At 44.6% G+C, this 22,024-nt stretch overlaps 1 protein-coding gene across 2 annotated transcripts in view; it reads right to left on the minus strand.

Moving 5' to 3' along the window:
- GRK5 (G protein-coupled receptor kinase 5) overlaps window positions 1-22,024 on the minus strand; it is a 199,407-nt gene extending 177,383 nt beyond the window's left edge. The window contains exon 1 of one of the 2 annotated variants that reach the window (XM_010969871.3): window positions 21,736-22,024. In XM_010969871.3, coding sequence (XP_010968173.1) covers window positions 21,736-21,787 — 52 coding nt within the window. In that variant the 5' untranslated portion in view covers window positions 21,788-22,024. The remainder of the gene's footprint in view (window positions 1-21,735) is intronic. The other variant, XM_045506558.2, reaches the window with a different exon arrangement.

Raw genomic sequence — 22,024 nt, forward strand, 5'->3', positions numbered from 1 at the left:
CCCCACCCCAGCCTCTCTTCCCTTGACAGACAGACAATCCATTAAGCGCTCGCCCATAATAGTCTTTCCTGTAAGAACTTGTAAACAGCATCCTTGGAGCTTCAACTTGGGTATTTCCCAGCTCAGTTGCTTCCATTTCCTTTGTCGTGGAATGTTCTCATGGGGAGTGGGGGAAGCTGATGGGAGGGTCTCTCCCCTTCCACCCCCTCCACCTAACCTCCCTGGCTGTCTCCGTCCTTCAGTCTCCCTGAAGTTTAAGGGTCTTCCCCTTCAATACTGCTTCTATCACTTAGCTTTGTGTGTTACTTTTTGTTTCTTTGAAGGAAGCCCTTCCATTGAGTATGCTGGAGGCTCCAGATAATGCCGACCATCTCCCTTCATTCCCACACATTTCTAGTGCTAAGTATTCCTACAGGGTTCTCACCAGTTCTCGGCATTAAGTGAACAAAATATGTGCCTTTTAAGTAAGCCCTGTGACTGCAAAACTTTTTTTTTTTAAGGAGAACTTGTTTTTATCATATAACTTAAAGTTTGCAAGGCAAATACACTATGGAAAAGGACAGAGGCCCCCAAACCTAGCGATTGGTCAGGTGACATAATTGAGTAAAGGGAACTTGGGATGGGGCAAGAGGGAATGGGGGGGGGGGGGTCTGTGGTGAAATGCAGAGCCTGGAAACTTGCACCCAAATAGACAACCAATATTCAACTCTAGACAAATGCTGCTATGCAAAAATCTTTAATTCATATTGTCAGAAGTTCCACTTTTCTAAGAGAAGTCTTAAGTCAGGAATGTTATGTGAAATTTCCTGATTTTTAAAATAGGGTGTGCAACAAGGACCTACTGTATAGCACAGGGAACTATATTCAATTTCTTGTAATAAGCTACAATGGAAAAGAATCTGAAAATGTACATATATGAATCACTCTGCTGTACACCTGAAACTAACATTGTAAATCAACTCTACATCAATAAAAAATAATTTTTTTTAAAATAATCAACCAATCAATCACTCAATTAATTAAACAGTGTGTAAATCAAACAGTTTGTAACCCCTAGACTAACTGATTAATAGCCCCTGCTGTAACCAGGGCTCCAGCACGACTGGGCACTGTTACCATCTGCACAAAAGAACACAATACTGGGAGCAGCACCTGTGACCTACAGGGTTGGGGACAGCCACGCAAGGGGATGGGCATGTGGCCAAAGGCAGATCTCAAACCCCCGCTCCTCAAAGCCCAGGTCCTCTGGAGGTTGTGGCTTCTGGGACACTTTCTGGGAACGATCTTATATTTTAGGAAGGAAACAATCAGGAAATAGGATTCACACTAGTGTAATTCACTTTATTCAAATTCACTTTATAGCCAGTAGTGCTGAAACAGATCCGTGTGAGAGATGATGGGCGGTGGCCCTTTCCGCATAAAAATATACAAGATACACTGAGCGTAAAGCCCTTAGCTAGCTCACCGGCCCCTGTGATTGAGCAGAAACCAGAAACTCAAATAAACAATCCAACAAAACAAAGCCCTATACCTTCCTCCCCAAACTCGAAGCAGGGGAATGGGCCCTAGACCCAGCAGGGAAGAAAAGTGAGTTTAAGAGTCATAATCCCACCCAAGGACTCAACTAATAAAATTACAACCACTTTAAAAAAAAAAAAAAGTCACTTTCCCTTGTTTGGTTTAAACAAATGAGAAGACACATGATGCCGGGTGAGTTACTTATCCTCTTCAAGCCTCAGTTTTCTCACCTGTGCAAGGGAGGTATGCTAGCACAGTCCTAACAGGATCCCTGGAAGGACTGAGACAAAGCATTCCTGGCTGTAGAACGGTGGTGGAAGCTGCCATGTTTGTGTAACAGAAAGGGAAGCAGTGAAACAGAAATCCTAAGGGAAAAACCTGTAAGAACGGACTTAGTATTTAGTACAGTGCCACAGCATGCTTGAAGTAGCCAGCAAAAAGTTGGCTCTTAATTAAGACAGCCCCCCATGTTTGAGGCTGGAGATGACCTAGAGGTCCTGAGGGTAGAAGCTGGGTCTCCCCTGACAGGTCACCACAGTGCCCATCCCCACACGCCCTGGGAACAGCCAAACTCAGAGCCACTATCTGGCTGAGGCATAAGCCAGGCCCTGAGGCCTCCTGAATCTTCTGCCTCTGTTCCCCAGGCTCCACCTCCTCCTGTCCTGGTGGAGAGAGACTTTCAGCTTTTCTGGCAGGGTGATGAGAGGGGAGATTGGGGCTGAGCCTGAGAAGGAAGAAGGCCCTTGTGCCCCCAGGCTAGGCCATCCAGTCTAGCAGACCAGAGCCCCCACTTCGGGCCCACAAACCAGCTGGAACTTTACCGAAAGCATCCATCAGCCCCATCAGCCTTTAGCCAACTGCCAACCTCAGGAACTTCCTGGGTGCTTCTGGGTTCATAATTCTTTCTAAAAGTATTTTATTGAGCACCTACTGTATTCAGACACAAAGAGAAATAAATAGGCACAGGCCCTGACCTCCCCAAATCCGTTTTATTTCTAACAGTAAATCCTGATCCCAAATATAACACATTTTCGAAAAGAAAAAAAAAAGCATCAGAAATTACTCAAGCAGATGTCCCTGCACCTCCTTATTAAAATGATTCACACTTTTTGTTATTGAACCAATTCATGAGTTTGGGGGAGTTTAAACAGCCCAAGTGTGTCTTGTAATGGGCCCTCAATGAAAAAAAAAATTGTCACATACGCCCACTCCACAGCATTTGTAACACGTCCAGCCAGCCCACAAACTCGAGTACATTGGGTTTTTCTTCACCGAGGAACTAACTTTCGTAGACTAAATGGTGTGATTTTGTTTTTAAATCTTACTCTTTGGCTTTAACATTTTCCAATCATTCACACATTAGCGAATCCCAGGATATGGTTTTCCAACGATAACAGACAAATCAAGTTGCTATTCTTCTCTGTCCACAATGCTCGTTCTCCTGATTTGTCTCTTTAATATACATCTGCACATGAAGAACACCACAATCGATGGAAGTCAGATTTAGGAATTACCTATCACCCACCCTGGGCTTCCAAATTAAATTTAAGGCACACCAGCATTTCAACTCCATCTCAAAACCACTTCAAAATATATTTCTGCCTCCTACTGACTGTGGACTTGGGTAGGATTCCTGAACCCTCTGTGCTTCAGTTTCCTCATTCGTTCAAAAAAAAAAAAAAATAGGACTAACCAGTTGTACCTATGTCATACATAGGTTTGTGGTAGGGACTCATGGAAATAAGACATGCCAAGTAAGTATTAGCTACTTTTATTAGTATGCTTTAAATACCAACGCGAGATGGTGGAACACGGCGATTGAAAGAGAACAGATTCTGGGGCCAGGGTAAAATCCCAACTTCTCCATTAATAATTATGACCTTGAGCAAGTTAAGGAATCTCTTTGAGCCTCCATTTTTTCACCTGTGGAACTGGGATAAAAACAGTATCCATCTCAAAAGGCAGCTGTGAGGAGAGCCCTGCCATGCGTAAGTACAGTATTAAGTTTATAGCTCCTTTAATGATGATAAAATGAAAGCTTGTCGGAGGCATTACCCTCTCAGGGGGAGCTGGCTGTATAATGAGTTTGTGGACCTGTCCAGGCTCCCACAAGGACACAGATTTGGGATCAGACCAATGTCTGTGCAGACACAACTACTTCTGGACTCACACACAGCTATTGTTCCTGACACCTTGGGTTCACATTTCCATGGAGACCAGCATGTTTGTTTACTTGTTTCCTGATTTTTTTAAATTTTTATTTATTGATTGATTGATTGATTGATTGATTGCTACAACTGGAGCCCCACAGGGCAGCCAGGTTAGAGACTGCATTGTTTGTGACAAACATCAAATGCACCTGCCCCTATGCTTGGGCAAAGCCTGGGATAAATGTTCACCCAGCCTTCCTTGACTCAGGGGATCCTTCTGATCCATGCCCCACCCCTCTGGGAATGCCTTCTTGGGCCCTTTAAAGCAGGTATCCCAAAAAGACATGGCTTCTAACCCTTTCTGACTCAGGACCATTTGACTATTAGTGTCAAGTCAGATCTCCTAATCGGAAGCCCAGGGGTATACATCTGGCACCCAGGATGTACCAGCATCAAACAGATGGGATGAAGAATCAGCCTCTCTCCCTCTCTCTCTGTCTTTATTCCCAAGCAGCTTCAGGCTTCCCTTCCACCAGCCTGGCAGCAGAAGAGCAGCCATTTCTGGTCCATGAATCTCATCCTTATCTCTGGTCAAAGAGAGAAGCACTGCTCTGATTGGCCAGAGCTGGGTCAAATGCTCACCAACAGAGCCAATGAGAAGTCACCCCACCAACCTCAAGTATTGAATATGGGGGAGGAGCAGTCTGCCAAGAAAAATGGAGGTGCTCTCACCAGAAGAAATGGGTGCTGGCCAGGGAAAAACAGCAGAGCCATCTGCTCCCATGTTTCTTCAAGCTGCTGTCTGCCGGCTCCAGCCCGGAGCTCCCTCCGAGTGTCTGTGCTGGCCATCCCTCCACTCAGTGAGACCCAAACCACGCCTGCCTACATCTTTTCCCAGAACCAAACATCCTCCCAGCTGCTCAGCAATGTCACCTGGGTTCAAACTTAATAGTTTTGTCCTTCTACACACATTCCATCAGGTGCCAAGTTCCATAGACTCAGCCTCCCCAAGGCCACTCCTACCCAGCTGTCCCCAGGACCCTGGTCAGCCCCCACATACTTCTCAGAACTACTAGGTATTTGGCCTCATAGCCTCTGCTGCCAGATCCAGAGTCTTCCAGCTCTGCCGGTATCAGCCTCCTCTGTTCAAAAACTCAGTGACTCCATTTTACCTAAAAAATTGAACTCCCGACCTCTCAGCCTGGCATTCAGAGACCTCCCCAGTCCCCATATGCTTGTCCACTTTCCCAGCCTTCCTGCTCCCTACTGCTCTGCAACTACTCCAGGAGCCAGGCAAACCACCTGGTGCTCTTCCCCCCCAGTCGCTACCATTTGGCTCTGCCCTCCCCACTGCCAGGAACCTCTGTCTCCACCACACTCCACCCTGCAACCTCATGAGGTGGAATTATTCCCACAGCACTGCCTTTAGGGTCAGATCCAAGCTCCAGTGCTCACCTGCTGCACAACTTTGGACAAGTACATTAGCCCCCTATGTTGGATTCATCATGTGCAAATGACAATGACACCTAACTCATCAGATCGAAGTGAAAAACACATCTCTATAAAAACCCCCTTCACAGCCTGGAACCTGGAGGGTTGCTCTGTGAATGGTGGCTTCACACTATCAGCTATTAGCCTGCACGGTCCAGCCCAAATGCCACTTCTCTGTGAAACCCTCAATGAACCCCCTACCAAGAACCCCTCTGTACTCGTATTCCACCTTGTAATGGAGTTGGCCAGGTACCGGCCCTTCCTTACTTCTAATGGAACAGCCTGCAGGGGAGGAGCAGGCTCTTTCATCTTTACATTCCTAAAGCACCTTGCCCGCCTTACACACCTGGGAGGTGCCTGAATCATACTAGTGAGACTGGCTCGGATTTTGTGCATCCCAGCATATTCCTGCTCACTACCCAGTCTAAGACTATGCAGAAATGGTCTGCTTACTGGTGAGACTGAGCGTATTTTCGTGTACAGTGGGATCCCTACATATACTGCCTGTCCATCCATGACTCTTTTTTTCCCATAGAAACTAACTCTCTACTTACAACCCCATCCTCTCTAGAGCCACCAGGTTCTTACAACTTCACCCCATGGCCTGCTATCTAAGATTCTAAGAATGGTTGCCTGTGATCTATGTTAACTGTTCCAGAGAGAGCCACTGGCACAAGGCCAATGGGAGTCATTCCTTAGGATTATCTGAATCAGAACTGGGGAGGGAAATACTAGTCTTGCTGCACTGGTGCAAGATGTAAGATGTCAAATTAGGACATGTTTCCCCGGCATAGGGAGAAAGTTGGGAGAAAATAGGAGGCTGGGAGATGGAGAAGAACATGAGAGAGACGAAGAAATACAGGGATGTTCAAGCTCCAGGCTACAGGGATTCTGAGGCCATTCTGGTCCCTGAACTTCCCATGCTCCTGTTGAGGTGCAAGGTGCCCCAGTATCCTCCCAGATGAGTTCCCATCTGCACAAAACTAGTTCAGATTGAATTTCTGTCACTTGCAACCAAGACACCTGCCTAATTAATGTATCTTCTTTAGAGCTATTTCTTCTTTTGTGAATTTCTTCTTCATGTTCTTTGCCTATTTCTCTACTGGATATTTGCTCTTTCTGAATGATTTTTTATCAGAGTATCTTATATAGTAAGGCTATTTTCCCAGATGGTCACTTGGCTTTTAGCTTCTGTTATGATCTCTTTTGTTAGAGAACTTTTTTTCATCAGGTCTCTTTTTTTGGGGTGGCGGGGAGTAATTGTTTTTTTGTTTTTTATCAGTTAACAGAGGTACTGAGGATTGAAACCAGGACCTCATGCATGCTAAGCATGCACTCTACCACTGAGCCCTCCCCACCGAGAACTTATTTTTATTTTGCACTGTCAAATATGTGAATCTTTTTTTTTCTAGCTATACACCAAATGTATAAGAAATGTTCACCTATATTTTCTTCTGGGATGTTTATAGTTTCTTTTTTTAATTATAAATCTTCAATGCATCTTTAATTATTTTAGTTAGGGGCACCAAGTGGAAGGAGTTGGATTTTAAAAGAAATTATTTTAGTTAGTGTAAGGCAGGAATCTAACCTGTCTTCCCCAACAACTAGTTAGCCAGTTACCAAAACACCATTTCCTGAGTAAGCTGATCTTTCCCCATTGATCTGAGTGCTTCCTTTATTACATACTAAATTTCTGCATACACTTGGGTCTCTATCTGAACTCTGTATTTTATTTGTATTCCTTATTTGGTCTCTGTAATCATTAGGGCATTATCTCCTGGTGATGACAAAGATACAGAGAAGCTAGCCTTGTGACCTCAGACAAATCAGCAACGAAGCAAGGACAGAACCCAAATCACTCATCCCCACTTTGTACCATGTTCAGTTGTAGAAAACTGACACAGAAGAAAAACCACCAGTCCTCCCAGCATTGCCCTAGTCTGTGAAATCTGTGTCACCAGTCAAGATAAAGCAGACATCTAGACAGTACATTGTAGGCGAATGAAGAAGTGGGTCAGGATTTGCCGGGAGCCCACAAGAGCGCTTGGCCGTGCCATCCCCATCTCTAAGCTCTTTCCCTGTGGGTGACAACACCATCCCTAACCACAAGCCTTGAAAGGTAGGTAATTCCTATCAACATCTAACTCCCTGTGGGATGTCACCAAGTCCACACGACAGTGTTTCCATCGCTCATGTCTAGATGGAAAATTCTTACGTTTTCTCAACACTATTTACTTATTGATTTTTTTTCTTTTTTTTTGGCCAGACAGAACACTGTGTATTTTTAAAGTTTCCAGGAAGACTCTTTATTAAGATAATACTGTTCAGAACAATCAGATTGTTTGTTTTTTACTTTTGATTTAATTTTCCTTCCTATAATCCACTAAAGAAAATACTAGAATCATGCAATTGCCTTTCTTAGATTGCAGGCTTCAATTAAATTACCAGCAATGGGTTTCTTTTCCTGTTTGTTTTTACTACACATGTAACCCCTCCCAGCTCCAATTCTTTCCTTGGTGTAAGTTTCATTTTAATGTGTAATGCCTGCTCTTCAAATTAACAGTTGACTCTTATTGTGAAGTAGCCCCAGATGAGTTACTATTGGTGGAATACGCATCAGCAAATTCTGAAGATCTGAAGGGTGAGAAGAGCTCCTGAGATCACCTGGGCCGAGGTGCGAATTTATACAGCTAAGGAAAAGTTTGGCTCAGAGAGGTCAAGCAATGTGCCTAAGCTCACACAGCATGTCAGTGGCACATTCTGCCTCCCCTTCAATCTTTTCAATAGAGGTTTCAATTGCACTTTCAATGGAAACTGAACATCTTGACTTGGTGTACTTGACAACAAGAGAAGATGCCATATTTCCTAGAAAAGCAGAGAAGTGGGTGTCTTGACCCCACCTCTAGGAATTTATTAAATGGCTATGTCCTTGAGCTGTGCCAGATGTGAGGGAGTAACACATTCCCATCTGCTAGCAGAATGTGTCTGTTACTCAAATGTGATGCGCAACGGAAGCACAGACCTGGGAATCCAGAGACCAGGGCTCTGGTGCCAGTTCTACAGTGGGCATCACAGCTGTCTTCTAGCATTAGGAGCCCCCTCAGCAAAGGGTGGTGCATCTGTTCCGGACACCTCCAAAAATCAGAACCGGGACCTGGTGGATTAGCCCTGAACCACGCACACCTGGGCTTGACCGCAGACTTGGGTTTACCATTAGCATTCAGTGAGGCCCAGGGAGATACAAGCAAAGAAAAAACCCTAGACCCAGCCCCGAGGGAGTTTGCCATTTATTGGGCGAAGCAAAAAGCCTAACTAATACAGACATTTTTTTAATCCCACAGTTCAAAATGGAATGGGGGCTTGACAGAGGATGTGAGTTCACCAACACTGGAAAGATTTGAGCAGAGGGCAGAAGCCAACTGCAGGGCAGCTGCAGGGAGTCCTACTTGGGGAACCAGGCTGGAGTCGAGTTTCCAAGTCATCTCAGAAGAGTCAGGAAATCTTCAGAGCAGTGGTCCCCACACCTGGCTGATACTGGGGAGTTTTTAAAATACAGATTCTCAAGTGCTACCTGTGAGCTTCTGATTCAGAACATCATGGGTAAGGCTTCGTATTATGGGTTGAACTGTGTCCCCCCCGAATAAGATACGTTGGAGCCATAATCCTCAGAATGTGACCTGTTTGGAAACAGGGTCTTTACAGACATGATTAAGTTAAAATAAGGGTGGGCCCCCATCCAGTATGACTGATGTCCTTATAGAAAGGGGAAATTTGGACCCAGAGACAGACAGGTACAGAGGGAAGACCCTGTGAAGAGAAAAATAAAGAGAAGACAGCCGTCTACAAGCCAAGGAATGCCTGAGGCTACCGGAAGCTAGGAGAGAGGTCTGGAAAGGATCCTTCGCCAGCACCTTCAGAGGGAGCGTGGCCTGCCCACAACTTGATTTTGGCCTCCAGAACTGTGAGACAATAAACTTCCATGGTTCTAAGCTGCCCATTTTGTGGTTCTTTGTAGCACTAGGTGGCCCTAGGGAATGAGTGCGGCCTAGGAAGCAGTATTCAGAGCTGGGGGCTGGCCCTACTTTGGAGACTGGTTCTGCTCCGGCGCTGTACTCTGCCGCCCATGTGGGCATCCTTCCATCCTGAGACCCTTCCTCTGGGGAGGAAGGAGCTGCCTCTGGTTGGTGGACCTCCTTCCTGCACTCTGAGATGACAGGGAGCCCACAGCCACGCGCGTCATCATCCAATTAAGGGGCAGCCTTCCTCCTTTCTCTGCAGCTTCCAGGCACAGTGAGCCCCCAGCGTGCAAGCCAACACATCCACAAACCCTTCCAGGAAGAAAATGCCACTCTCTCCTGCAACTGTTACAAAAATATTGAAGACCCAGGGCCTTGGACTATGCCCTCAAGCCTGGCTTATCTCAGAGGGAGATAGAGTGAGGAGGCAGGGCCAGGGACTTGCTTTGTATTGTACTGTTTTATTTGAGTTTTGATTCTCACAGAGCTCTCACCTAGGTAAATCACACGCAAATCTGCAGTCAAAGCAGTTACTGACAGAAGAACCCACAGACTCCCACAGAGGAGAACGCTGTACCAGATGAGACAGGAGGCAAAGGACAGCGTGTGGAACCAACAGTAGCACATGTAGCACCCGTGAAAGAGCCAGGATAGGGGGCCCCTTCCCCAAAATACGTTTATGAATCCATTACCTCTGAACGATGAACACTAAACTCCAGATTCAGATGCCTCCCTAGAGTTAAGCAACATATAAACAGGAAAGTCTTAGAGATGGGAAAAGATGCAGTGAGTTAGCACCAGAAGAGGGGGGTCCTTGCTGTGTGACCTTGGAAAATCATGTCACCTCTCTGAGCTTGATTTTTTTTCCTTTCTCAAATTGGAAAAATAACAATAATAATAATAGCTGCCAAGTCTGGCTTGAGGTGATAATCAAGAGAGAGAAATACAGGACCACCTTTACAAAGCTATGGGCTGAGCCTGCGCTACCTGCCCAATTGACATATGCAAAACTCAGGGGCAATTACAAAGTCATTGCCAAGTAAAGTCTTTGACTGCACTTGATTTCCCTAATCCAAGCTTTGAATATCATTGAAAAGATGATGGAACACTCAGAGGTGGGAGGTGTTAAATCCCAAAGGTTTCAAAATTGTCACATCACATGTCCTCATGTATACCACATGTCTTTCTCGTAAGAAAATGTACTTTGTACCTTCCTAGGGTCACTTAATTCCATTTCAGAAGTTATCACTATTCTTCCCAAAGTAGGGGTGAGGGGTGGGGTTGGGGGGAGATGCTATTAGGCAGTCACCACCAAGTGGGGGCAAAAAACTAAGTCTTTAAATAAATGTATAAAGATGTTATACAATGGGCAGAATATTCCCACACTGTTTACAATCTATTTAAAAATCGGAAAACCTAAATGGCCCACTACAGGGGCTTGGTTAAATACACTATTGACTACTCCAAAACAGTCAAAGACACAGACCCCTTTAGAACTGGATAGCCCCTAAGGGTCTGCTAGAAAACACCCAGCATTCCACTGAAATGACACTCGGTTTCCAAAGTCTTTCACAATTTTTCCTAACACCCCTCCGTTTCATGGGAAACTGTAAACACAGATACGGGAAAGGCACTACGACTTATTGTTGACTGAAAACAGCTGCAGAACCACGTGTACACAAGGGTCTCACTTCTGTACAATGTATCCGTACGTTCATACATGCGTACACTTAAAGATCTGGAAACATGTCCCCCTAAATGCTGACAGTAGTGACCTCCGAGGGGTGGACCTGGCAGCAGGAGCACCTGGGACGAGAGATTGTGATTTGCTTACGGATGTTTTCGCACGGCTGTTTAAATTTTCTTTAGCAAATAAGTATGGTCTGTGCAAATGGGTTTAAACTAAAACTAGATAGAATGACTCCTCTTTAATTGTGAGTCATTGCAGCACACTTGATTCTTTTTCAAATGTCTCATCTATGTTAGTATCTCTGTCCCCGTTGGCTGGAAGGATGACTGAGGGCAGCAGCCGTGATGGAGCAGAAAGACTGCCAGAGGAGAGACTGGGCTTGGTGCTGGGTCCCGGCTGTGGGATGAGCAGGTAAGTCATTTACCTTTCTGAGCCTCTGATTCTTCAGCCATAAAAGGGGGAAGAAGAAAACACACCTCACAGGACTGTAGTGATGGAATGAAACAATGGGTGCAAAGGCCACTACAATTCCTAAATAACCCTGTTAGAAAGGAGAGAAACTCCATGGCTTCCTGTCCTCCTTTCAGAGCTTCGCATGGGACCCAGGACTGACACAGTTCTGACTGTGTCCTGGGTTTACAACACTAGGGAAGAGGCAGAAGCCAATCAGGGGCCATGCCACGCCCCTCCGAATTTTGCTTGCCTGGATCCCCCAAGTTCTTTATTTAAGGCAGGTTCTTAGATCTCCGAGGCCCACCGTGGGAGAATGAAATTATAAGCAGACGTAGGTCCATTTCTCTGAAGAGGTCTCTCAGATCCTCGACTCCCTCACAGTCATTCCCGAAATGTCTGTAAGCTGCCAAAAAAGACTAGCGAGAGTACCAGGCACCAGGACATAAAACAGTTAGCCATGCAATCGTCACCAAAACATAAGCTCAGAAGAGTCCTGGACAGGAACTCAAAGACTACCCCTCACCTTGGTCACCCACTGAACTGTCAAGGAAATCAGGTTGGCCTCTCTTTAACTTATGTTCTGCTATATGTTATAAGAGAATTAAGCTTTAATTTTAAAAAGCCCTCTAATTGGATAGTACTGATGGGGAAGACATCTGGGGCAAATATCTAGGCCTGGTGCATTCCATCGCAAGCAATGGTTAGTGGTTTGGGGAATGAGTGTGCGGCAGAATAACCGGTGGTTACTAATTATTATATAGCACAGGGTTTGGCATCATCCATAAAGCCCCGTCCCGTCGGCCCCTTCCTCTTCAGAGAGGATTACAGGATTGACTGTTTAGTAATTTCTTTCTCCAAGTTAACAGACGTTTTCCTTGTCTTAATTGGATCCAGCCTCTTTGCCCATGAGCAAAGAAGGCAATTTTTCTATAAGGATTCTATGCTTCAAATGCCAGGTCATCAGCCATTCTTGGGTCTGGAAGGATCATTGTTTGGCTTCCTAGTTTCTTTCCATTTGCTCAGCCTCATTCCAGCAGTGATACAAAAAGCATGTGAAGACTGTGTCCTAAGCTACCTTCAATTTAGCCAAAAAAAGGTATGCGTGTTATCAGCGTGAAACATCTCCGACGCACAGAGCCTCAGAATTGGGGAGAACTGTTTGCCCCAAATGTTTGGATGAATGCAAATATTTATTTCTTCCAAAACAAGTAAAACAAACCACTTACAATTGGGGGGTGGGGGTGGGGAAGTCTGCCAGACGTTTTTCACAGTTAAGACAAACATTCAGAAAACATTTTCCAATGTGCCCTATACCCTTAGTTAATCTCTCTCAGCCATGTTGAATCATCTCCTAATTTATCACTGACTGCGACACCCAGGCCACTTCTTGGGAATTTTACTTTCCCAGCTCTTCCCCTCTCCTCCACGTCACTCAGATAGAACATGAGTCATTCCCAAGTCAGCACTGGTTGAACACCTACTATGTTCCAGGCACACACTCATCTGATGGACAGCCTCCCTTGTCTGTGATTGTAGGCTTAGTGGCATCAACCCACAACAGCATCCGGCTTGAGAAAAGTTGGATCTTGAGACATCTTTCCCATTCAAGTTTGCAGCCCAATTCTTTGTCTGTCCCCCCCCCCCATTCTTCCTAGAGCCTGGGGGTTCCTTCTCAGGGGATGTTATCTAAGCATCCTAACCAGTCCTGAGTGCCTGAGCAGAGCGAGGTCCTGCACCAGCCATCAGAAGGCTGTTTTTCCTGGCCATGTGTTCATCCTCCTCAGCTTGTTTCCATTTCACAAGTGGTGCTAAGACCCGAGCCAAGATGGAATTCCATTTTCAAATGAGGTTTCATAAGACCTTTTATCAGATAGGCAGAACAATTGCCCTGGCTGGGTTCTCTCTACCCTGTAGCTGGGTCATTCTAATCTTCATCCCCCTTCCCTTCCTGAAGGAGTTAAGTTCAGAGCTTTACCTTCTCTGCAGGAGCAGATCAAAGCCTTGATTTCCTTCCCCTCATTACCTGGCAGGGGCAGGCCAGGCTGGTGACACCATGCTGCCTCCTCTCTCCAGCATGATATCTCAAGTTTGACAGCAACCCCCAAGGAAGAGACTCTCGGCTCACAAAGATCTTGAAAAGCAAAGTTGCTAAGTTAATGCAAAACACACACACACACACACACACACACACACACACACACACACACACACACACGCCAGGTCTGGTTTCTAAATGCAAATACCCATAAGGTTACCTCTGAAACATGGAAAGGGTTAACTCTGAGAGTGCTTTTCTGGGGAAAAAGGCTGCTTCATACATTCTCTCTGGGAGGGAGAGGAGGGTGGAGAAATCACTCTGGTAGGTTCCTCCACCTTCCCCCTACTTTTTTTTTTAGTAAAGAACTCTGCAGAGACATGAGCATACACCTAAGATGCCACCATCAGGCAGAGGTGCTTGGGGGCAAGGATCTCCCAAGGGGTAGCAGGCACCCAAGGAAGAGAGGCTTGGGGCAGATGTGACCTGCACATAGTAAGCCAACATCAGCAGGAACTGGTCTGCCCAGTGTCCTCGTCTTGGCTCTGCCAAGGAGAGGCTCTGCCACTGACGTTTCCCCACCACTACCCACCTCGTTTAATCCCCTGTCCCTCAGGGGCAATTCTTTGGCTACTCAAGATTCTCCCCAAGCCTTGCCAAGAGGAAGAAGAATACCAAGAGGCTGACCTTGCTCTTTGGGTGTGTTGGTATGTGTGAGGGAGGGGGGAATGCAGGTAGAGGAAGAATGTGGCCCCAGAAACGATCACAGCTACGTGTGCAGGCACGCACAGGTGCAGGCACGTATGTATATGCCCCTCCCCCTCATCAATCACAGATTCATCTGAGTTGATAAACACCTCTACTTTTAAAATGGAAACACTGAGGACTCAACTTTTGGTAGTCATTCACAACCTAGTAGGAATTACTTTATCCAACTGCTCTCAAATTGGCATTTAGCTGATATCAGGGTCCAGGAGGGCAATCAGATTCCCATTTTGCCCCTTTCCCCAGGAAATCTGATAGAGACCCTCTTTCTCTTTCACATTTGCGATCTCGTGGCATTTACATTTAGAAGCCATACTGCCCTGAGAAGTGGGTTTGGTGTTTTGGGGGTTTGTTGGCGGATTTGGCTTATATTATTATTACAGGGGAGGGGACAGATTTCTTTCGGAACATTCAAGGATTTCAGAGGGTTGCTCCAGAAAAGTTCACAATTCAAGTAACTCTGGCTGAGACTCCCGTTCATTCATCTTGCTTTCCCCATCAGATAAGCAGGGGTGACCTTTAGGAGAACAGATCAGTATTTGGAGAAGCCTTAGGGCAGCCCAGTGCCTTGATGCCCTGTGGGCCTCTGCCACTTTCCAAAACAGGAATGTTCTTATCTGTTTATCTCAGTTTCTTTTGCTTTCTGCACAAGCCCTGGAAGTTGTATTTTGACGTTTATTTCATCATTGCCTTTTAAAAAAAATATTGATATTACTAGAGACAAAACAGGCCAGATGGAAATTAGCCTAATTTATTACTGACTTCTGTCAGAAGGAGGTTACCAGTTGACTCTTGGGCATAACTTCAAATAGAGGTCTTTGCTTCAGACACCAAAGAACAGCAACTAAACTGTTTCATTGTTTCAAATACTTAAGTTGCTTTCTAAACCTGTTCTAACTGGGTGATCGTTAGAATGTTTCAAATCTCACAGGAAACAGTTTTTAAGGAGAAATCATTTTAAAGAGGGTAAAAGTACAGTGTATTTTTGACATCTTTCTTCCTGATCTTCTTTCAATCTGTCCTGTTCAAAAGAAATGGAAACTCTTAAAATTGTTTTATCTATTTCCTCGCTCATTTAAGAGCACTTTTTGAAGTCTACAGAAAGAGGGTTTTTTTTTCTTCTTTCTGAAGATTTACTGTACACACAACTTTTTTTTTCTTAGTAAAACGATGGTTTCAAAATATCCTTGCCTCAGGAGTTTCAAGAAGGAACGTGGGACTCTGTGTGGCTCTATAACATGCACTTAATTTGAATCAGGACAGTCAGTTGCTCAATCTAGGCAAATTTCCCAAGATATGAAAAAAAAAAAAAGGGAAATATGGGTGGCTCACCACCATCTACAACTGTCCTTGAACTACACTCTTCTCTGAAATGACCCAGTTTTAATCCCCAATCCCCCAGCCCTCTTTCTGTCTCTACTCCTCTCTTGCCTCCCTCTCTCCTTCTCTTCCTGCCCCATTTCTCTCCCCTCCTCTCCCTTACTCTCCCCCAGTTCTCATGTCAGAAGTTACAGGCTTAGCACACTCTTACTTAATTCAATGTGTGGAACTAGAGAGATGCTCTGTCCAAGTGAACTTTCTGCAGTGCTGCAAATGCTCTGCATCTGCACCATCCAACATGGTAGCCACCAGCCACAAGTGACTGCTGAGCACTTGAAATGTGGTTTGCACGCTTAAGGAATGGCATATGTAACCGTAATTAATTTAAATGTAAGCAGCCACATGCAGCTAGGAGCCACCACGTTGGACAGCACATCTTTAGAGGACTAGACAGACACCTTTAATACTTTCAGGCCATTCCAGATGACGAGCTACACCAAAGGACATGCTCAAACCAACCCCAACAAAAAGCCAAATAGGACAGCAGCCTCCACCATCTTTCTGCCAGAATTGCAGCCCATCAACCCCGCCCTGGCTGCTGCCCTAGAAAGGTCACCATGGTTCCACCTGGAAGTCCCTTCTGCACACCAGTTTCCTCTTGGGTCTTCTCATTCCTCCACCAAAGGGTCCTCTTGCTATTGTTTTCAGTGGTTTCCATTGAGAGGAACTGATCTTCATAAAAACACAGCGTCTTGCAAAATTAGCAGTTGTCTTCCAGAGTCGGGCCTGTCCCTCAAGTAGGACATTTGAATTATCCTTAAACCAGGTTTTGGTCCTGCAGCCTCTTGCGCAAATTCTAGGCACACCCAGCAGAGTCAATAGAGGGTTCCCAGCTAAGCAGGTCACACCACAGTCAGCTTCAGCTCTTTGGGGGAAAAAAATCTGGTTCTACTCATGTCTGATTTACACGTTTAAAAGCTTAAAATCGCGATGCCCAATTCCCTCTCTTCACCTACCTCTAACTCCAAGGCTGAGCATCCAAACTGTCACCTCCCACAGGGGTCCTTCAGTAACAAAAGGTTGAATGAATGAATGAACGATTTTTACCCTTCTAAGAATTTTGGAAGACAATTTAAGAATGGCTTTCTCCAAATGAGAAAATGGGGGAGGGGGCAAGGTCTAGTCAGGACATAACTGCTTTCTCTTTAAAAGGTAACATAATTCACATCAAATGGGGTGCTTTCTCCAGTGTCCATATGGTACTAAATGCAGCAATATTATCTTTACCCCAGAAGATAAAATTTTAAGAAGCTTCATTTATAGATTAAAATCTTTTCAATATTTAGGATATTTTTAAATAAAAATTTTCACTGAAATGTAACAGGATTGTTTTTAAAGTAGAAATTGCTCCTGTCATTTAATCCATGTTAATCATTTAAAAATCACATCTTAAAGCCCTTTATGTTCACTATTCTATTTTGAAATGAAGTGTGGGGGTGCTGAGGGGAATAAGACTGTAGAAATTCCTGATTTCCTTTTCTGTGTCTTCTGGTTTTAGTCACTTCTTATTGTTTTCTCAAGTTTCACCTCTGAGTTGCATGATGTACTGCAGTGAGATCTTTTTGCAACCATATGAATTTTGGATTTCAAAAATGTCTAGCTATTATAATGCTTTACCTTGAGCCACAAATATCTTGGCAAAAAAAAAAAAAATCTAACTTTAAAATTGTCCACAGTCCTGGAACCATTTCATTAGAGCACTGTAAGTTTCCAGGTCTGGGTTGAAGGGCCCTTAGGTGAATTTGGTCCTATATTGAGCTCTTTGCTGAAATTCACTTGGATGCTATTGAAGTCTTCGGCCCAGACCCGAAGGGTATCATTAACAAGCCACTACAAGAGTTATGGCTGCTGAAGACATAATTTAAACAAGGATTAGTTTGGGCACTGGAAGAATCAAGCTTTTCGGAGTTTAGAATCTGACAGGAAGCAGCTAAGCTATTAGAAGATGAGAGTCTTGTGGGCATTTATCTGACGGTTTTAAAAACAGACAGCTAGATTAATTAAAATCATCACTTGGAATCTTTCTGTAAGAAAGCAAGGCCTCTGAAAACATCTGCTTTGGGTTTCTCCACCTCCAAGTTGTCAGAACTGAAAAGAAACTTAGAAAAAGTAAAAAGTGGTTTCATTTAACGACGGCATTGTACTTAATAGACCAAGCGGCTTTCACACACGCTGAGCTGAGCTGCCTCTGCACCAGGATGAAAACTGCCGCTTTTCTGTGCGGTAAGACTGAAGGGAGAAGCCACAGTGTGGAACAAGTTTGCCTGCAGTAAGAGGGCTGTGGGCTTCAGAGACATCCACTGTTCTAATAACAGAACACACCGATGTTTCGGTTTTGTCATCATGAACTAGGGGTGCAAGGGAAAGACAGAAGAGGGACCCCTGCTGTGAAATGCTGAGTCTGTCCAGACAGAGCCTGCTTCTCACTGGTTGGATGCAGCCCTCCCCAGCCTCCACTAGCCCCTAGTGTCACCTTTTCCCAGGTCCCTAATCTTGATCACCAGGAATATCCAGGCCAGCAAGTCACAGAGATAGCTGCAAAAAGGTTCTTGCATACTCTGGTTTTCGGCATCACAACCAAGGGCAAGGTCATCGGGTTTCTGACTTCTTAGCTTCTGCACTTGTGCCTGCTAGCATCACGCTCAGGAAAATGTGATCAATACTCCCTCTGTCGTCTCCATTGAATCAAATATGGCTACTGCTGGCCCGAGAAGAAAGGAAAGGTGGGCTCTTAAAAAATTTCTTCTCCCTACTGTTCACTCCAGAGTAAGGCAACAGGTCTAGAACATGAGAAAAACACAAAAACCTCTAACTGCAAAAATAAAAGCAAAAAGAAACACACAAAAGGTACTCTGCAGACACTCTTTCTCACTGCTATTATTTCAGCACTAGCTCACTTGCCAATTTTGTGAGATTCTGAAATGTAAATAGAGTTAGCTTGAGTTTCTTCATTAAATGCTTAATAATTTAGCTCATTTCCACAAATTGGCACGAATTCAGTCTCAGCTTCTTTCTTTTTTTCCCTACCCACCCACTTTTTAGGAGAGAGATCTAAAGTTCCTAAGAGTGATCAACTTGATGTTTTCTCCTGAGACCAGAACAAATAAACAATCCACAGAATACATTGGGTGGTTTAAAATTTTGAATCCAGATCTCTATCTTTTCTTATTTCAAAACAACTGTCACAAAGTGCTTCCTATGTTTTCTAATTACTAACAATGAATCATTTTCACTCGAACCTACTTATAGATTTTCTGTTTTATTGCTATATTCATGTTTTCCACTTTGTACATGTATTATTATGGTAAGAATTTGAACTTACAATGAATTTAGCAGGCATCTGCCTTTAAGAATTCATAACAATAACAAAAGATAGGCCCCCAAATTACCCACCAACATGGACAACTACAAATTCCTTCATAGCATTTGCAGAGTGTGTCTGTCTTTCTTCAAAGCCTGTTTCTCAATTGTTTGGGACAAATGTGACTTTTACTTGAAAGCCACATTTTAAATGGTTTACAATGTATTTTAAGTGAACTAAATTAAGTTTCCCATTCACCAATTATATTTCTCATCTGTAACCATTCACAAGAATCTTTAAGTAAGAAGTGCTTTTAAGTATTCTAAACAACTCAGATTTTTACAGATACTATAACTCTTATATTATTAGATCTTTCACTAAACTGACTGGAAGTTCATTTCTGAATATTTGGATAATATGATTATTAGAAGAATTACTGAATTGAAAAGAATGACTTCAAGTATATGAGAACTGAGAAGGCAAAAATAAATTGCTTTTATTTCTAAAAGCTTCCACACTAATAGAATATATGTGCTCTAATCTTTTAATAAAGACCCAGCAAGGAGAAACTGGAAGCAGTTAAATCTGGATTCTCTTTAGACGTAAGAGAGAAAGAAAGAGGGGGAGAAATGTAAATTTCAAAATAAAGTTTCCATGTGAGTATTAATTTTTCTCATTCATGTGTCAGTTTCTCTGTGTCCTTAGAGGTAAGGCCCTCTGCATTTCAAAGGCACCGTCAAGAGTTATTTTCTCACCATGAAATGACTACCAAGGTCTCAAAGAGAAATTGAAAAGACTTTAAAAGGAAAAGGAAATGAAAGGCACATTCTTGAGAACTTTTAATCACTGTAATTTAGTCATTCCATATAAGCCTCCAGACTGTAGCTCTCCTCCTTATGGTTCTGAAAAAACCAATTTGTTAACCTGACAAACAAAAATATCAGGTGGTGAATTCACTTCAGTGAAAAAAAACAAAACAAAGCAAAAAACTGGGGAGACCAAACTGGGGGAGAAAATTGGTAACACTTTGCCCACTCCAAGCAAAACATTTTGAAAGAAGCAACCAAATGCTGAGAGAAGAAAAAAGCAGGCTCCAGGCAAACGACCGTGTAGAGAAGCAAATCTAGGTAGCAGAATTCTCCGGAAACAAGAGAAACCAGTGAAACTTGCAAAACCTCCAGTACCATCATATCCAGCGATTTCCCAGGAAAAAATTTCAGAATGGAGGGAGGGTGAAAACGTTCCCAGCCCGCGAGCCCCGAGATGTACAACTACATCCCACCACTAGGTGGCGGCGGCAAAGGCTGCGAGCGGGGGGCAAGGGGTGGGGGCCTGTTTTCCCCGCTTCTTCCCCTCCAGGACACACTACCCAGTTCAAGAGAGATCCCACCAGCCCCCACCTTGCTAAAATGTCAGGTTAGGGAAAAAACAAAACAAAACAAAACTCAGGCATTAGAACGTGAAATCGCCAAGTAACAGCCTCTCCTAAAAGTCTGTTCACACCAAAGCTGAGCAATGTGGGGACGGACCTGCATATTTTCAACTCTGCTGGAGTTTTCAAAGCAAACCTTCCAGGCTGCTGCTTGAGAGACAAATGACGCCCAGATTACGACGCGAAAGCTGGGCTGAGCTGCTGAGCTGTGCATCACCTACCCACATACCGTGTGTACAGAGCCACAAGGTGATGGAACCGGCTGGATAAACATGAATCGTTACACTGTTGGCCAGAAAGCCTTCCTTCATTCATCAAAGTGGGTGAATGAAAATATTAAGAAGTAGGTAAGGGATTTTCGTGGGCTGCTCCCCGAATATCCTTCTGAAGTCAAGACCCTACTTAGGCTGCCTTCTACCTTGGGTGTCAAATAAAGCCTCCTCCCATGAAAGGGAAAACCACTTCCCCTTTCATAAAAAGGCTGCACCCAGAGCTCAAATCCTGGCAAAAGAGATGTTACATAAATTCCAGGTGTTCCTACATCTGTATGTTTATACACACAATCATTTTAGGAAGCATCTAAGTTTCTGGGCCACTTTCTCTCTTTTTTTCTTTTCTTTTTTCTTTTTTTCCCATCTCAAGGAAGAGTCAAAAAGTGTGTTTATAGTCTTGACTTGGGACTCACTCCACTTAGACGATATTTCCTGTCAGCTAAATGCAGAAAATCTAATGGTTTGCATTCAAAATATACTTAAGCACCGGCACACCTACCTTTCTTTTCTTAACTGAGCCAAAAAAAAAAAAAAAAAAAAAAAGCCCAAAATTCTCTTATCTCTCCCCCTCCCCGAAGGGAGAAAAAAAAAAACCCACCCCTGAAATCCTGAATTATTTTCTAGATGATCTGTACAGCCATCCTCTCGTCACTCTATGAACAAGCTAATTCCTCAACATCTTACTTTGCCTTTAAAAGGCTTCCTTCCACACGACGGGATTTCCCTAAGAAACATTCCCAGCGGATGGTTTCCAGCAATAGCCTATATCAACTCAGCCTGCGCAAGCAAAGACTTGGCTTATGCTAATTCCACACCACCACCACCCCCAACACACACACCAATTCACTCACAAAACCAACCCGGGCCGACTCGAAAAAGCTATTTTATTTGCATGTTTGCTCATCTCTTCCTGAATGAACGTTTTTCCAGCTGACCTTTCAACAGCTGCCGAGATAGCACGATCTATAAGGTCAGAGCTGGAAACTAGGGAATATTTTAGCATCCTAATCCCTGCAACTTCGACGTTTCTCCTTCTCTGCCCAAGTCCAGATTCCCTGAGCACAAGGGCAGAAACCCTGAAACGTTTGCAGAGCAGCTCTCCGAGGTGTCCTGCTCGCGACCAACTCACTGCGGGCATCCTGCACACGCACAGCCCCAGCCCACACGCCGCCCGACACCCGCACCCTGGCCCGCGGCGAATGCGCCAGGCACTCACCAGTCCTGCCTCTTACCTTCCCTGGCTTTCAGCAAGACCGTGTTGGCCACGATGTTTTCCAGCTCCATTGACAGTCGGCGGTCAGCGAGGGAGCCGGCCGGCGAGGCTGTCAGCGCCTGAAGGTGCTGCCGCTGCTGCTGCCGCTGCTCGGGCTGCCGCCGCTGCTGCCAGAGCTGGGAGCGAGCAGCCCGCCTTGCCTACCGCATTATTCCTGCTCTTAACCCTCGGAGTTTTCCCCCTCAGCAAAGAGGAGCCGCCGCCGCCGCTTCTTCCTCCCTCTGTATCCCCCCTCCCCCCCTCCCTCA

The sequence above is a fragment of the Camelus bactrianus genome, chromosome 11, assembly GCF_048773025.1.
Source record: "Camelus bactrianus isolate YW-2024 breed Bactrian camel chromosome 11, ASM4877302v1, whole genome shotgun sequence".
Lineage (NCBI taxonomy): Eukaryota > Metazoa > Chordata > Mammalia > Artiodactyla > Camelidae > Camelus > Camelus bactrianus.